General features: G+C 46.0%; 1 protein-coding gene across 3 annotated transcripts; it reads right to left on the reverse strand.

Moving 5' to 3' along the window:
* Positions 1 to 906: 906 nt before the first annotated feature.
* On the reverse strand, positions 907 to 12538 carry Nolc1 (nucleolar and coiled-body phosphoprotein 1). Of its 3 annotated transcripts, none has more exons than XM_048338382.1 (14): positions 12359 to 12536; positions 10215 to 10270; positions 9955 to 10100; positions 9246 to 9379; positions 8000 to 8165; positions 6279 to 6400; positions 6028 to 6163; positions 5227 to 5352; positions 4926 to 5039; positions 4139 to 4819; positions 3340 to 3446; positions 2982 to 3074; positions 1289 to 2827; positions 907 to 1076 (listed from the first exon to the last, which is right to left on the reverse strand). In XM_048338382.1, exons 1-13 carry the CDS (start codon positions 12476 to 12478, stop codon positions 2669 to 2671), a joined length of 2160 nt encoding a protein of 719 aa, XP_048194339.1. In that variant the 5' UTR covers positions 12479 to 12536; the 3' UTR covers positions 907 to 1076; positions 1289 to 2668. The 3 variants fall into 3 exon arrangements, with proteins under 3 accessions (XP_048194339.1, XP_048194338.1, XP_048194340.1); XM_048338381.1 differs by having other exon boundaries at positions 9955 to 10103; XM_048338383.1 differs by lacking the exons at positions 907 to 1076; positions 3340 to 3446 and having other exon boundaries at positions 2687 to 2827; positions 9955 to 10103; positions 12359 to 12538.
* Positions 12539 to 15123: the final 2585 nt, after the last annotated feature.

Consider the following 15123-nt stretch of genomic DNA (forward strand, 5'->3'; position numbering starts at 1 on the left):
CATCTACTGCCATACAGAAAACCAGCTTGACCACCATGGACCACCATGCGTCAATGTTTCTAGATTCCTCAGGTAATTCTGGTGTTAGCAATCACTCCGTCCAAGGTTTGATAATTATTAAAAAAAAAAAAAAAGACCATATATAAAGTAATTTGAGACTTTGTGGAACATTTGCAAAGCCTCTATTACATTAAAAGAATAATTTGTTCTTGGTTGGTCATGGGGCTTGAACTCTGGGCTCTATCTCTGAGCTCTTCAGCTCGAAGCGAACGCTCTACCACTTGAGCCATAGTGCCACTTCCTTAAAAAAATTTTTTTTAGTGTAAAAATCCCTCTTACAGGGCCTGGGAATGTGGCTTAGCAGTAAAGTGCTTGCTTAGCATGCATAAAGCCGTGAGTTCGATTCCTCAGCAACACAGACAGAAAAAGCCAGAAGTGGCACTGTGGCTCAAGAGGTAGAGTGCTAACCTTGAGCAAAAAGAAGCCAGGGACAGTGCTCAGGCCCTGAGTTCAAGCACCAGGAACTTGTAAACCTAGCTACTCAAGAGGCTAAGATCTGAATATCCTGGTCCGAAGCCAGCCAACTCAGGCAGGAAAGTCCATCAGAGCCTCAGCCTCGAGCAAGTCTCAGGGACAGCATCCAGGCACTGAGTCCAAGAAACCCGAGGACCAGCACCCAAACAAACTGTAGCCCAGATCCATTAGCTGGATTTGGACCATAGGCCATTTTGCACTAATGCACTAGAGCTGAAATAAAAGGTTGGATGTGTGACAAGAGGCAGCAAGCCGCTGCCCTGGAAGCCTCTGTAGTGAATGCAAGGTAGGTCTGCACCATGGCCTTCTCTTGGTACCCAAGCTGTTCCAGTGCGGGGAGAGGTCAGACTCGCAATAATAAAATTTCCAAGGCACATTAAACCAGCTCATTTATTGTTTTATGTTAAGATGAAAAATTTTTACCATGCAGACTGAAAACACGTAGGTCAGCTCAGCATGAAGGGTGCATTTTCTTCAAGGTTTAATAAGGATTATTTAGCAAGTGTGGAATCCAAACTAGAGGGCACTTTTAAGACTTACACCTCAGGGGCTGGGGATATAGCCTAGTGGCAAGAGTGCCTGCCTCGGATACACGAGGCCCTAGGTTCGATTCCCCAGCACCACATATACAGAAAATGGCCAGAAGCGGCACTGTGGCTCAAGTGGCAGAGTGCTAGCCTTGAGCGGGAAGAAGCCAGGGACAGTGCTCAGGCCGAGTCCAAGGCCCAGGACTGGCCAAAAGAAAGACTTACACCTCATCCACGAAGCTAGGTACACCTTCCTCACACAGGGACAGCCCACGCTTCAGAAAGCTAGACTCTTCCCTCCCCCTCCTCTTCACTCTGGCTGAGCTGGATAATCAGATGTCTAATTCAGAGACAGCCTCACAAATGCCAGGCAAGCATACTACCACTGAACTATTCCCAGCCCTGCAGTTTACTGTTATTTCACTGTTAAGGTTCTGAAGCAGGAGCACATGGATTACTTCCCAGTGCCGACTTAAAAACAATTCATTTCAATACCATGCTCTCCCAACCCAACTCTACTGAAATCTTGTGTTTTGTTAAAGTTCTTTATACCTCTATTAACACATAGAGAGGTTACTCATGAGTTTTCTTAATAGAACCAATCTAATTCCTACTAAGGATTGGGGACTTTAATTACAGTACAGTTCTTTTCCCAATATTGTTAAAGGAGGAATTCATCAATTTTGTGTCATCACTGCTACCAACTGAGAAATAGTGAAATGCACTTTTCACAGAAAACCAAGACAATTTTGTTCTGGAGCATGTATATAACAGAAGATTCAATCCTCACCTTAGTAGTACAACAGTAGTAAGTCAAGTCACTGAAAAATGCCTTAACAGTACCAAAGTTTGCTTTCAAGTTAAAAACAAAAGATGTACTGCAAATATTATGTAATATGATAAGACTGCAGAAAAATGAAACATTTAGACTGACCCATGACTTACACACACTGAATTCTACACACAATGTGAATTTTACAGGCATCATGTTACAAAAACAGTGTGACTTTAATCCTCCGAAGTTGTAGGTCCATGCTGGCTGAAAGCATCAGTCCCATACTCAATGAATGAGGATGAGCTTTATAGTGCATGCTTCACAGATATAAACACATACCAGTCTTTATCTGTCTCACCAGGGCTTTGGAGAGAGAAAACGTGGACGTGTGCACTCACACAGGCAGAATTTCAGTTATAAAAATTTAGATGGAATTATTTACTATGTCTTCGTTAATTGCTAAAATTTTGTGTGGGAGCCCACCTCTGAAAATCACAACAAAAATAAGAAATGATTTAATATAAAATATACAAATTTCTCAGTATGAGGGCTTTCACAGAACAAGAATAAGAGACGGACAACTAGAACAGATTCTTAGAAAACAACATTCTTCTTACTGTGTCCCTGATACTCCACACTCAAAAAAACAAATCTGTACAAAACTTGGAACATAAAAAAGGACCTAAGAGAATGTTATGTTGCAAAGTCTTAGGACCTACTCTACACCTCTGTTCATACCAAGACTTCCCACTCCCGGAGCCGAGAGTTCCTCAGGCCACCACAGGTGAGTGGCCTCCCTGGTCATCCCTGCTTTGCTATGGGCGGCCCCAGGTCACTCGCTGTCGAACTTGATGGAATTGACCTGGACGGAGATGGAACCTCCCCGGTAGCTGCCCCGCTTCTTCTTGGTTTTCTCATGCCGAAATGATTTGCCTTTGGTAAACTTCAGAACCTCATTGGCTCGTTCCCCCCAGTCTCCAGCTGCACCTCGCTAGTAAGGAAAAGTACAGTTAACACTGACAAGGACAGGGCCGGGCAGGGTCTTGTCACCTTCTTATCTTTCACCGTCCTGCTCAAGACATCCTGAACCAACCCTCACATCTCCCAGCCCCATGACCAATCGGCAGATACCTTCTCTTCCTCACCTTGGCATCAAATGAGTTGTCTGCCACTCGTGAATCCACCTCAATTTCCTCCTCCCGCACCCGTCGGAATGGCGAAGATGCCCTTTTCTCTCCCTAGACAATGAAGCAGGAAATAAAGACAAAGTAATTCCTTCACAGCTCGTCTTAATGACACATCTGGGGCATCAGATCTAGCCAAGGTGCCATGATGAACCTAAATTATTTCTTTTCTGCCTTTTTTTGGGGGGTGGGGGTAGTGCTATAGTGGTTGAACTTGGCCTGGCACTTGGTAGGCAGGCACTCTACTATTTGAGCATGCTCTAACTCCTAGATTTTTCTTTTGTTTTAAAGGGCTAGCTCCTGAGAAAGTGAAACATACTTTCTTCCTTTTTGGAAATGTGTTGGGAGTCTGGAGCTTAGGCTTCTTGGCTTGAGGAGTCTCTGCATCCTTAGTTGCCTCATTCTGCTTCCGCTTCTTTCCTGAACCTACACAAAATGAAACCAGGTTCAGAAGCCAGGTATGATGTTCAACACCCATAATACTAGCACTCAGGAGGCCGTGTCAAGAGGACTGAGTTGTTTTTTGCCAGTCCTGGGCCTTGGACTCAGGGCCTGAGCACTGTCCCTGGCTTCCTTTTGCTCAAGGCTAGCACTCCGCCACTTGAGCCACAGCGCCACTTCTGGCCATTTTCTATATTATGTGGTGCTTGGGAATCGAACCCAGGGCTTTATGTATACGAGGCAAGCACTCTTGCCACTAGGCCACATTCCCAGCCCCGAGGACTGAGAATTTAAAGTCTGCTAGGCTTCATATTGAGCCATTGCCTTGCAAGTCAGGCATGAATCAGTGAGTGGATCATGTTACTCAAAAGGCCCAGATCTGAGAATCTTGTTTTGAAGCTGCCCCAGGCAACAAAGTATGAGACTTCCTCTTCAACAAATGCTGGACTGAGGCTCAAGAGGTAAGCACCAGCCATGAGCAAAATAATCTGAGAACGCAAGGCTTTCAGCTCAAGTCCCAGTATACACGTATATACACACTTACATGCGCACCCCCCCCCCCAATTTCTTGTCTTCCTTAGGTTCCCAGAAGGTGGGCCTACCTCATTCCCCAAGCTTATCCCATCCAGTGCTGGGGACAAAAACCAGAGGGCTGACTAAGTGCTCAGTACACAGACCTGGCTTGGAAACTGACAATGCTGCCTTTTTCTCTTCCTCCTCTTCCTCACTGTCCTTGCCTGCTTTTCCATTCTGAGCAGTCACTGCAGGGGTGCCATTGGCCTTGGGAGCTTGTGATTTTGGAGTGCCCTTGCCTTTGGGCTTCTCTTCCTCCTCCTCACTTGAATCATCAGAGGAAGAGCTGCTGCTGCTGCTCTTCGCAGCCTCTTTCTTGGCAGGGGCTGGCTTGGCAGGGGCTGACTTGGTAGGGGCTGGTTTGGCAGGGGTGGCACCTCCCACCATCTTCTTAACTGGAGATTTAGACTTTGCCTCCTCTTCTTCCTCATCACTGCTGGAACTGTCCGATTCAGAGCTGCTGTCCCCATCGTCCTGAGGAACTTGTTTGGCAGGCAGAGAGGATGCTGCTTTGGCAGTCACAGGCTTAGGGGTAGCCCCAGTCTTCTTTGTCTTCTCGTCCTCACTAGAGCTGCTCTCCTCCTCACTAGAGCTGCTATCAGCCTTTCTCGTCAAAGGCTTCTGACCTGCAGGGTGCTTGGGAGCTGCAGCAGCTTTGCCTGAAGCTGTTTTGGCTGCAGCTGGCTTGATCCCAGATGGCTTGGGAGTAACAGCTGGTTTACTTAAGGAATTCTTGGAGGTACTGACGGGCTTCCTCGAAGCTTCATCCTCAGAGCTGTCAGAATCTAGACAGAAGGGACAGAGGAAACAGCTTCAGATTCAGGGAAACCCTAGAGCAGCTGCCCAAGGGAAAAAGTATTCCATTGTCCCAAGGGCCTGTGTCTGCATTACCTGAGCTGTCTGAAGAGCTCTCTGCTGCCTTCTTTGCTGGAGATGGTTTAGCAGCAGCTACTTTGGAGTTGACTGCCTTAGCTGGAAGCTTCTTCTCTTCCTCAGAACTTGAATCTAGGGAGAACCTGTGTCATTACACTGGGTCCAGAATCCCAACCCAACCAGAAGAGCCATACACAAACAACACATGTTGATGCCTTAGCCCCATCTTACGTAAGCCAAAAGCAGTACCAGAGGAACAGTCGTATTCCTCACACGCTCCCCCAGAGCGACAGGGGTAGTCTGCATCTTTGGGACTCACCAGACTCTTCACTGCTGTCTTCACTGCTTTCTACTGGCTGTTTCTGCTCCACAGCTTTCTTGGGAGGCTGAGTTCCCAAGGACTTCTTTGGTGGGGGAGCAGGTGGGGGAACTGAACTGTACGGGCCTATTTAAAAGGAAAATGTGGTCATTTACACACACACACACACACACACACACACACACACACACACACACACACACACACAGCACGCTCCTAACTGCAATCTTAGCTTCTTAGGAGGCTGAGGTCCGTCTAGGATCTCAACTAGAACTCAATGTGGGCAGACAAATCCAAGAAAATTTTCTCTAATTAATCATCAAAAAGCTGGAATTGAAAGCATGGCTCAGGTGATAGCCAGCCTGGAACAAAAAAGCAAAATGAGAGTGTGAGGTCCTGAGTTCAAGCCCCAGTAACCATCCCCAGAAGCAAACAAGGCTGACGATGTATCTCAGAGGAACAGTACATGCAGAACATGCACAAAGCCATGTCTGATCCCCAGCAACACACACACAGTACTATACTTCCTTGATAGTACCTGTTTCTAGAATCAGAAATTAATTCTTTCCATTGAGTGTGGACTAGAATGAATGAATCCTTTGTAACCAAAAGACAATGGTGAAGGTGACAATATGTCACTTATATGTATATTTGTAGAGGTCATATGAAACATCCATCATTGCTTCCTTCCTGCTCTCTTGGATTCCTCATGCTGGAAGAAGCTAGTTACACTCATATCTTGAGGACAAGCAGGCAGTTCTATGAAGAAGTCAAGCAGCTTGACTCCCCATGTCCAATCACCTGGTTTTTTCTTCAAAGGTTTTGTCTGCTGCTCTTCCTCTTCACTAGAGGACTCTTCACTGCTAGAACTCTCCTGGTTAGGGGTGATACTTGCTTTCACTGGCGTCTTGGCCACCACTTGCTTCTTAGGTCCAGTCTGCATTGGACAGAAAGTTGACTATCAACAGAAAATGGTGACCTAGACAATCCTGCTAGGGAATGGAGATAAACACATATATGCTTCTAGCCCTGACAGAGGTTATGGCCCAGACCTTCTTGGAGGCTGCTACGGTCTTCTCCTCTTCGGAGTCATCACTGCTGCTGCTACTGCTGCTGCTGCTGCTGCTGGCTGCTTTGCCATTGGCTACCTTAGGTGCTGCTTGAGCAGGCAGACCTATGGAAAAAGAAACAGAATAAGTAGAATTAAGACAAATTAGAGGACCATGAAAATCTTCCTACTAGCACGGAACTTGAATCTACCCATTTTAACTACAGAGCAACCCATAAAGAATATACCATGGTTAATTAGAACAAAGGACAAGTTTCCTATCCAAATACAACTATCTAAAAACAATACCAATCATTTAAATAACCCTGTCTGAGGTCTTTCTCATCAACCTCTATTCATAGAAATTCTAGTAATCCATTTAATCAAATTATCAGTTACAGAAGGAAAACAAAATCATTTGTCCTACAGAATGAAGGTACAAAGTAGTACAAGATGTTATTTGCTGCTCTTTGGAAGTAGAGATAGGAGCATTTTGAGTTTGAGGCCAGCTTGGGCAAAGTCAGCAAAATCTTATCTCACCAACAACTTGAGCTCAATACCAGTGGCTCAGTCCTACAATCCTATCTACTCAGGAGACTAAGATCTGAGGATTATAGATCAAAGCCATAGTGGGAAGGAAAGTCCATAAGAGTGCTTGCCTCGTATACATGAGGCCCTGGGTTCGATTCCTCAGTACCACATATACAGAAAATGGCCAGAAGTGGCGCTGTGGCTAAAGTGGCAGAGTGCTATCCTTGAGCAAAAAGAAGCCAGGGCCAGTGCTCAGGCCCTGAGTCCAGGGCCCAGGACTGGCCAAAAAAAAAAAAAAAAAAGATAGTCCATAAGGCTCCTTTCTCCAATTAAGCATCAAAAAAGCCAGAATTGGAGGTGTGGCGCAAATGCTAGAGAGCTAGCATTGAGCAAAAAAGCTGAGGGGCAGCACCCAGGCCCTGAGTTGAAGTCCCAGAACTGGGACATACACACACAGAAAAAGAAAAACTAGTAATTTTTAGGCTGGGCATGACATTATAAATGTATAAACTATGAATTCAAGGTTAGCCTGGGCTACAACACAGCAATACCCAGTCTCAGAAATGTTATTTTTACTTGCTATGATGACCATTTCTCTTATTTAACTGTATAATCTTGTCACTTATTGAAAAGTTTTCCTTTAAAAAAAATAACAGGGCTCGGGATATGGCCCAGTGGCAAGAGCGCTTGCCTCGTATACTTGAAGCCCTGGGTTCAATTCCTCAGCACCACATATAAAGAAAATGGCCAGAAGTGGCACTGTGACTCAAGCGGCAGAGTGCTAGCCTTGAGCAAAAAGAAGCCAGGGACAGTGCTCAGGCCCTGAATCCAAGGCCCAGGACTGGCAAAAATAAAAATAACAAAAAAAAAAAGAAAGAAAATGAGCTGGGAATGTGGCTTAGTGGTAGAGTACTTGCCTAGCATGCATGAGACCCTGGGTTCAATTTCTTAGTATCACAAACAGAAAAGGCCAAAAGTGGCACTGTAGCTCAAGTGGTAGAGTGCTAGCCTTAAGCAAAAGAAGCTCAGGGACAGTGCCCAGGCCCTGAATTCAAGCCCCAGGACTGGCAAATAAATAAATCCCAAGCTTTTAGTTCAACAAGCAATGCTATTTCATCCTAATGCCTAATGAGCAAGTTAAACGGCAGTCCGAAGTAATATGGTATGAACCTATCCTCTGGATATCAGAAATACCTGGTTTGGCTGAAGACTTAGCCTGAGCTTTAGCTGTCTTAGGTGTTGTCTTTGGCTTCTGGTTCTTTGATGCCTCATCCTCGGAGCTTGAGTCAGAATCAGACTCAGAGCTCTGAGCCTTCTTAGGAGGAGCTTTAGTTGCCTTGGCTTGAGGTTTAACTCCCTTCTGTTTAGGGGGAAAAAAAGAAAGAAATGAATCAGCAAGAGTTTCTAGATAGCCAAAAGGCATTCTGGGCTCCTTGTATTCTTTATGGGCCTAATGGGCCATTACAGATGATGGAAATCCAAATAGGACAGAACATGGCAAAAGTAAAACACTCTTCATTATAAAGAAGTTCAACCACTTGATATACTGGCCCTCTCCTTCCCATAGCCTATTAACAACTCTCAACAAAACACTCTTGTTCTTAGGTCCCTAAACAGTACCACTAAAGAATTCAAACCGGGACTGGGAATAGGGCTTAGTGGTAAAGTGCTCGCCTCATATACATGAAGCCCTGGGTTCAATTCCTCAGCACCACATACATAGAAAAAGCCAGAAATGGTGCTGTGACTCAAGTGGTAGAGTGCAGTCTTGAGCAAAAAGAAGCCAGGGACAATGCTTAGGCCCTGAGTTCAAGCCCAGGACTGGAAAAAAAAAAAACCAAAAACCTCCGCCTAGGGGCTGATAGCTCACACCTGTAATCCTATTTACTCCGGGAGGCTGAGATCTTAGGATTGTGGTTCAAAGCCTGCCAGACAAGAAACTCCTTGAGACTCTTATCTCCAATTAACCACGAGAAAACCAGAAGAGGTGCTGTGGCTCAAAGTGATAAAGAGCTATCCTTGAGCAGAAAAGCTCAAGGGCAGTGCCCAGGTCCAGAGTTCAAGTCCCAAGACCCACCAAAAACAAACAACAAAGCACACAAAGAGGCTCAGGGATAGATAGCACCTAGGCCCTGAGTTCAAGCCCCACAAACAACCAAAAAAAAAAAAAAAAGAATCTAAACCTCTCAAAGCAGAGAGAATAAATTCCTTTACATATGGAACTTCATACATCCTTTCCAGACCTCAAATTACTTTAGATATAGAGCTTCATACAACCTTCCCAGACCTTAAATTTCTATTACCTCCCTGAAAATTCCCGTGTTATTCCCCATAATTGACTAAACAGCTACCATTACTCCTAGACCAAAAACAAGAGGACAATTTTGTTTCTTTCTTTCCAAATTCTTAAGCAACCACTTCTTTTCCCAAAGCTACAAACCTGGACAGGCTTTTTCTTGTTATTTTCCTCTTCCTCCTCTTCATCACTGGATTCTTCACTGCTGCTACTTTCTGAAGCTTTGGCCACAGCCTTTCCAGGATGCTGAGGCAGATTAGCCCGCTTAGTAGGGACAGCTGAACAAAAGCACAATTTCCAATAAGAATCAAACATGTGAATCCCGGTGCCACTGGCTCACACCTGCAATCCTAACTACTCATGAGGCTGATATCAAAGAATAGTAGTTCAAAGCCAGACCAAGAAAAGTTTGTGAGACTTTTTTTTTTTTTGGCTGGTCCTGGGACTTAAACTCAGGGCCTGGGCCCTGTCCCTGAGCCTCTCTATGCTCTACTGCTCTACCACTTGAGCCACTGTGCCACTTCAGCTTTTTCTGAGTAGTTTACTGAAGACAAGAGTCTCATGGACTTGCCTGTCCAGGCTGCCTTTGAACTATGTGTGATCCTTAGATCTCAGCCTCCTGAGTAGCTAGGATTACAGGCGTGAGTCACTGGCACCTGGCAAGTCAATGAGACTTTTCTCCAATTAACCAACAAATAGCTGGAAGTCAAGGAGTAGATGAAGTTGGAGAGCACCATCCTTGAAGGAAAAAAATTGCCCTGGCCCTGAGTTCAAACTCTAGTACTAGAATTGGGGAAAAAAAAAAAAAAAGGTCCAGGAAAGTGGCATATTCAATCCTCTTGCCCTTTCTTACCAGCTTTCTTAGGTAGAGAGCCTTGGGCTTTTTCCTCCTCCTCTTCCTCGCTGCTGTCCTCACTGCTGTCACTGGATGAGGTCTTCTTAGCCTTCTTAGTCACTGGTCCATTTGTCTGTAACTTCCGCTTTGGGGCCTTGGCAGACCTGCTAATGTAGATTAGGCTAACTTCTGGGGAACTGGAACCTTCTCAAACCAAGGAACACAGCCCAGCCCACCTAGAGGAAGAAAATAGCTCAGGTGGGATAGGGGAGGCTTACTTGAGCCAGAAGCTATAGATGTCCAAGAGGGAAGAAGCATTGGCATCCTGCTGTGTCTGCAGAAAAGAGGGGGAGGGGGGAATGTTAATATTTCATTAAGTGTGATTTACCTGTCATAAACCTACTAATTTTTTTTTGGTTGGAGTGCCAGTTGGGTTGAACTCAGGCCTGGGCTCTGTCCCTGAGCTTCTTTTCCTCGAGGCTAGTGGTTTACCACTTGAGCCACAGCTCTACTCCTGTCTTTTTTTTTGGTAATTTAGTGAAAATAAGAGTCTCCACAGACTTTCCTAGCCTGGCTGACTTCAAACCACAATTGTCAGACCTCAGCCTCTCTGGGTAGGTAGCATTACAAGTGTCAGCCACCAGTGCCTAGTTAAACTTACTAATTTGGAATAAATTCTAAGTTCTAAAACTTTTCCTATTTGCATAAATTAAGAAATATATTCTACTTATGTGTCATAGACTGAAACCGAAAATTACACTATTGTAGTTTGTGACAATATCTACCTGCCTCCTAATCTTACTTACCTAAAGGACATTTCTTTTATTGTAACAATGCATTGTCTAAAAATTAAATCTTATGCTGAAACAAGTGCACAGAATACTGATAATACACAGGGTGGTGTTTGCTGTAATATGAACTATTATATCAACTCTCTAGAAACACATATCTAAACCATATCCAATTCTGCAAAAAAAGAAAGCAACAAAGGAGGTAAGATCTGACTAGAATGCACTATAAATGTGTGAAATATAATAATGAAATCCTTATCTATATGTGTAGATTCTGGCACTTGAACTAAGGGCCAGGGTCCCTGAGCTTTTGTGCTCAAGGCAGGCGCTCCACCACTTCAAACACAACTCCGCTTTCTGCCTTTCTGGTGGTTAACTGCACATTTAAGTCCCAAAGACTTCCCCACCCTTGATGGCTTTGAACCCAGATCCTTGGATTTCAGCCTCCTGAGTAGCTAGATTTACATGGGAGTCACAAATGCCCAGGCAAGACTTGCCTTTGTCACACAAAATCCAAGAATCTTAACTCTGAATTGGCCAATTCCTTGCAGTCTCCTTAGCAGTCAACTCAAAACATATCCAGGCAATACTAGTTACTCAGGAGGCTGAGATCTGAGGATCATGGCTCAAAGCCAGCCTGGGCAGGAAAGTCTGTGAGACTCTCATCTCAAATTAGGGCTGGGAATGTGGCTTAGTGGTAGAGTGCTCACCTAGCATGCATGGAGCCCTGGATTCGATTCCTCAGCACAGAAAAGCCAGAAGTGAGTACTGTGGCTCAAGTGGTAGAATGCCAGCCTTGAGCAAAAAAGAAGCCAGGGACAGTGCTCAGGCCCTGAGTCCAAGCCCTAGGACTGGCAAAAAGAAAAAATACAAACTCAAATTAACCACCAGAAAACCAGAAGTAGCGCTGTGGCAAAAGAACTAGCTTTGAGATGAAGAGCTTGGGGTTCAGGGCCCTGGCCTAGAGTTCAAGCCCCAGGACTGACCAAAAAAAACAAAGTAGTTATGTGAGATCACATGTCAGGCTGTCCCAGGTTAAATCCTTCAGGATGCTGCCTGGATCCCCTTCTTGTGCAACCTCATTCGAATATTTAAAAAAGACACATCTACCAGTTTAGTCATGCTATTAACCCTGACAAAACCTACCACTCAACACACTCTCACTTATGCTACCACCCAAGTATGACTGCTTTTCTTGTAATGTACATAACAGCCTTTTTACTTTCTTGGTCATTTTGCTCTTACAAGCGTTTAGAACATCCTAAATTGCCCTAAGTAAAGTAATAATTGTGTGTCGCTCAGCCCTGGGTTCCTGAGATCAGAATTAAGCACTAATGAGATCGCTACTTTATACGTTCTAGTTCCCTCACTGCACACTACCAGCACGTGATCTGAGCCACGCGGGTACCACGCGGCAAAGGGTTCACCTAAAGAAAACAAGACCCAGGTCCGGTTAGGGCCCGTGCCAAAGCCTCAGACTTTGATCATCCCGGATAGTCATCCACCAAAGTTCAGAACAATGGGCCTCGTAGGCACTGGGCCGGCCGACCCTAAAGCTATACCCGGAGACCGAAGCATATCACGGCATGAGGCCTTGCCACCCTAGCCCACACACCAAGCCCAGAACTTACAGCGCCTGTCGCCTTGGCGAACTTATTTGCCACCTCCGAGAGTTGGTTGTCGCGCAGAAAGCCGAGTACAAGGGGATAAAGATCGCTGGGAACCACGCGGCGCAAACCGGCGTCCGCCATGCTCCCGGCAACACGCGTCACTGTCGTCGCGGACGCAACACGACTTAGGAAGTCAGTCGCACTCGCCTAGCGGAAGGGGCGGGCCCTCACACGGCCTTCCGTTCTGGTCTTGGAGACTGGGTGTGAGCCGAGCCGGCAAGCTCTTTCCGGTCTCCCGCGGGTTGCCATACTGGCCAAGGGCGGAGCGCACCGGCCGCCCCTTTGCGGGGGCGGAGCGCTGACGCCAAACGCCACACCCCGGCCGTGGCGGGAAAACTTGCCACTTCGTGCGTCTTTGTTAGGAACGTTTATTTTTTGTTTTGTTCTTTGTTGCTGGTCCCGGGGCGTGAAGTCAGGGTCTGGGGGCTATCCCTGAGCTCCAAGCAGAGCGCCTACCATTTTGAGCCACAGCTCCACTTCCAGCTTTTTTTGGCGGTTAATTGGAGATGAGTCTGAGTTTCCTGTCTGGGCTGGCTTCGAGAATCTTGATCCTCAATGCTCAGCCTCCTGATTAGCTAGGATCACAGGTATGAGCCACTGGCACCTGGCTTTAGAAACACTTTTTCCACAGTAGCAACTTACTGGGTCCCTCATAATTCGGATTCCAGAATAAAGAATGTGCTGGGGTGGACCAGCCATCTTGTCACCACTTGTGGCCTTGATGTCGGTCCAACCGAGTACATTCACGGTCCTGATAGTTTCCTTCCCACCTTTCCGGCCTCCAGACTCCCACCTATATTACAGTGGATACTAAAATTGCCACCACTCAAGGTGGGAGGGTGCTGATTCACAAAACTACAGCTCTCGGTTGTCACTCCTCTCCTAGAAAGAATTCTTAAAATTTCCTTCTCTGTAAGTTCTAGCCACATGCATGCATTCCTTAAAACAATCAATGCCAGAGCCGGATACCAGTGTCTTGAGATAAGAGGATCACAGTTTGAGGCCAGCTAGGGCAGAAAAGTCCAGAAGATTCCATCTCCAAAACCAATCTGAAGGTATGGGAAATCCACCAATGAGTGCAAAAAGCCTGGAGTGTAAGCCCCGAGACAAGCTTTTTTTTTTTTTTTTTTTTTGGCCAGTCCTGGGGCTTGTACCACTTGAGCCACAGTGCCACTTTGGCCTTTTCTGTTCATGTGGTGCTAAGGAATCAAACCCAGGGCTTCGTGCATGCTAGGCAAGCACTCAACCACTAAGCCATACCCTCAGCCCATCCTCTAGTTTTTTTCACTCAAGACTAGTGCTCTCCTACTGAGCCACAGATTCTTACAGTTTTGGTATTTAGTGAAAATGAGTCACACGCTTTTTTTTTTTTTGCCAGTCCTGGGGCTTGAACTCAGGGCCTGAGCACTGTCCCTGTCAACCTCTTGAGCCACAGCACCACTTCCAGCTTTTTCTGTTTATTGGTGCTGAGGCATTGAACCCAGGGCTTCATGCATGCTAGGCAAGCACTCTACCACTAAGCCACATTCTCAGCCCTGCTAAGACAGTTTTAGGAAAAAAAAATCGCGGCTGGTAATATGTCCTCAGTAGTAAAGTGCTCACCTAGCATGCATGAATCCCTGGACTCCATTCCTCAGCACCATAAATACAAGGAAAAAAAGCCAGAAGTGGCACTGTGCCTCAAGAGGTAGACTGCTAGCCTTGAGAAAAAGCCAGGGGGCTGGGGATATGGCCTTGTGGCAAGAGTGCTTGCCTCATATACATGAGGCCCTGGGCTCAATTCCCCAGCACCACATATACAGAAAACGGCCAGAAGTGGCGCTGTGGCTCAAGTGGCAGAGCGCTAGCCTTGAGCAAAAAGAAGCCAGGGACAGTGCTCAGGCCCTGAGTCCAAGCCCCAGGACTGCGGGAGGGGGACTGGCGGGAAGGGGGACACGGGGGAGGGGGACAGGGGGGCGGGGGACTGATTCAGCAGTAAGAGTGCCTGCCTACCTACCAGGCTCCAAATTCAAATCCTAGTACCACTAAAAAAAGAAAAAGAAAGTACCCGCTGCATGAAGAGTATTGTGCTCAAATTACACTTAATTCTAGCTACTCAGGAGGCTGAGATCTGAGGATCCCAGTTCAAAGCCAGGCTGGGAAGATGCCTGAGCAACTCAGCATCATCAACCCTGTCTCAAAAAAAGGTGCTGGAGATTAGCTCAATATAAGAGTGTCTGCCCAGCACAAATGCCAACAAATCTTAGTGGCCCATCTTAGCTATTCAAGAGACTAAAGGTTCAAAGCCAGCCCACACAGATTAAGTCAGGGAAAAAATGCCAAAGTGGCACTGTGCTTCAAGAGGTAGAGTCCTAGCCTTGAGAAAAATCCAGAGACAGTGCTCAGGCCCCAGAACTGGCACAAGAAAAAGAAAAAGAAAAACCTAAGATTTATCTCCAACCAACCAACAAAAAGCTGGAAGTGGAGGTATGGCAATTATAGTGCACCATGTATTAAAAAGTTAAGCAAGTGGACTTAATGTGGCTTAATGGTAGAGTGCATGAAACCCAGGGTTCAATTCCTCAGTACCACATACACAGAAAAAGCTGGAAGTGGTACCATGGCTCAAGTGGTAGAGTGCTAGTCTTGAGCAAAAAGAAGTTCAAGCAGTATGGAGGTTCCTCAAAAAGCTCAACATAGACCTACCTTATGACCCAGCCATACCACTCCTAGGCATCTATCCTGAA

Source organism: Perognathus longimembris, chromosome 2 (assembly GCF_023159225.1).
Source record: "Perognathus longimembris pacificus isolate PPM17 chromosome 2, ASM2315922v1, whole genome shotgun sequence".
Lineage (NCBI taxonomy): Eukaryota > Metazoa > Chordata > Mammalia > Rodentia > Heteromyidae > Perognathus > Perognathus longimembris.

Bases quoted from the DNA above. Each gene is read 5' to 3' on its own strand.
- Nolc1 (XM_048338381.1), bottom strand. From the start codon at position 12,478: ATGGCGGACGCCGGTTTGCGCCGCGTGGTTCCCAGCGATCTTTATCCC. The intron at 5,353-6,027 runs GTGATTGGACAT...CCTTTTAAATAG, and splicing joins ACCTTTGAAGAAAAAACCAG to GCCCGTACAGTTCAGTTCCC. The intron at 3,447-4,138 runs GTCTGTGTACTG...CATTTTGTGTAG, and splicing joins ATTGTCAGTTTCCAAGCCAG to GTTCAGGAAAGAAGCGGAAG.